Here is a 1,802-nt window from a genome sequence, read left to right as displayed (position 1 = left end):
TGTTTTAACATTTTGCGTAAGCACGGTACATACGCGTCTGAAGAATTTTGACTACGACGTGCCGTGCATGTGTTTTTTTTTAAGTGCCCGGTTATCCGGCCCGCACGTCCGCCCGCGATCACGTGGGCACCAGGCCACTGACCCTGGACGAGTGAGGAGAATGTATTAATTCTAGATTTGAAGCTTTCGTGACTGCAAGGATTCATACTCTTAGTTCTTTCGGTAAAGTCACGTAGGTGAAAAATGAAATTAAAATTAATAAAATTTATTTTATTATTTTATTTTTATTAATTTTCATTTCATTTTTTACCCACATGACTTTACCGAAAGAACTAAGAGTATGAGGAGAATGTAATTGAACAGGGAGTGGGCGTTACGAGGGGCGAATGAGCAGGATTGAATCCACAGAGTGGATAATCTGCCCGCGGGTAAATCGAGAGCGAACTGTAACCGCGGGTAACTCGAGATGTGATACGTCGCCAAAACCAAAAACTTTCTTTTAATTATTTAACTGTTATTTTTTTCAATCGCCGTGACTTTACCGAAAGAACCATAGAATAAGAGCCATTTTGTTTCGAATTCGGTAAAAAAAAACTCAATATTTCAAGAGTCGCAATGCATGGGACCCACGGTAAACACCGAGACATTTCGTTTTCAGCTGGAAGATCCCGACGAGCCATGGAGCTCTGATTCACAGCTATCCAACCCAAGCTGGGGTTGGCACTGGTGAAAATGAAAGCAGCGAACTTGGAACTGTTTTTATCCCAAATTCAAATTCCAAACAGAGATCACACCGCTCCATCGTCATCATGACCATCAACATCTTTCCTCCGCAATCAGTAAACTAAGAACCACCTCGTAAGACCGGAACATTTTGTTCAGAACTTGTGGTTGTCCTGTAGATGTCCTGGTCGCCGTCATAGGAATGTGGAATATTCTTCAATTGCTCGGCAAAAGAAAAGTTCAGGTGAGTTAATACTCGATGCTCGCGGGAGCAAACGGAACACCACTCACTTCTGTGGCGCTGTCATTCAAGATGGAGTCGGCGGTCATGTGACTCGTAACACACGTTGCTGATGGGCTGTCACCTCGAAAAAAACCTCACACGTGATTCGTTCTGACCAATAGGAGACAGGGTACGATCAGCAGCTAATGCAATGCTCATAGGTCGAAACGGGTCACAGGTAAAACAGGGGTCCAATGCGAAGAGTCGGTCGAAGATTAAACAGAGATTTAAAGCGCAGCCCCAATTTGGGGAAAACTTGAAGTCGGAGGTGAAACTCAGGTCACAAATTCAGATCGGTGACTAAGCCCTGTGGGGTCAAAGGCTAAACGGAAGCCGGGGGTGACAGAGAGGTCAAAGGTGAGGCAGAGATAATGGGTGAAGCAGAGGTCGGGGGTGAGGCAGATTCAGTGGCCTTTATTTGCAGCCACAGGTCTCCGAGGGACTGGCGGAAGTGATCGTCCACCGAGCCTGCGATGGAAGTCGCCCTCGCCATTGGGGCCGTGAGGTCGACAGCAGGAGGAGATGACTGAGGAGCAGGTGGAGACTGAGGAGGAGACTGAGGAGGAGGAGGAGGAAGAGGCAGCGCCCGCTGCCACCCTGGCCTCCCCACTCCTCCCGGTCGCCCTTCACGTTCGTCCATGCCGCCATTCCGTGGTGCTGCTGTGAGACCCAAAAACACATGATAATTAAAATGATCATGACCATCATCGTCATCGTCGTCATCATCACAAATGACATAGGTTGAAAGAATGCTATTCAGTTGAAGAACAGTCATTGAATTACCTCAATAGAGAAA

The 1,802-nt window shown here is 46.9% G+C and overlaps 1 protein-coding gene across 1 annotated transcript in view; it reads right to left on the bottom strand.

Moving 5' to 3' along the window:
- Positions 1-396: 396 nt before the first annotated feature.
- Positions 397-1,802, bottom strand: part of LOC144947189 (uncharacterized) — a 3,929-nt gene continuing 2,523 nt past the window's right edge. The window contains exon 4 of the mRNA XM_078876380.1: positions 397-1,666. Within this exon, the coding sequence (XP_078732506.1) occupies positions 1,329-1,666 (338 nt within the window). The 3' untranslated portion in view covers positions 397-1,328. The remainder of the gene's footprint in view (positions 1,667-1,802) is intronic.

The sequence above is a fragment of the Lampetra fluviatilis genome, chromosome 44, assembly GCF_964198595.1.
Source record: "Lampetra fluviatilis chromosome 44, kcLamFluv1.1, whole genome shotgun sequence".
NCBI lineage: Eukaryota > Metazoa > Chordata > Hyperoartia > Petromyzontiformes > Petromyzontidae > Lampetra > Lampetra fluviatilis.
The sequence above is the reverse complement of the archived record's forward strand: the minus strand, read 5'-3'. Positions and strand labels throughout refer to the sequence as shown.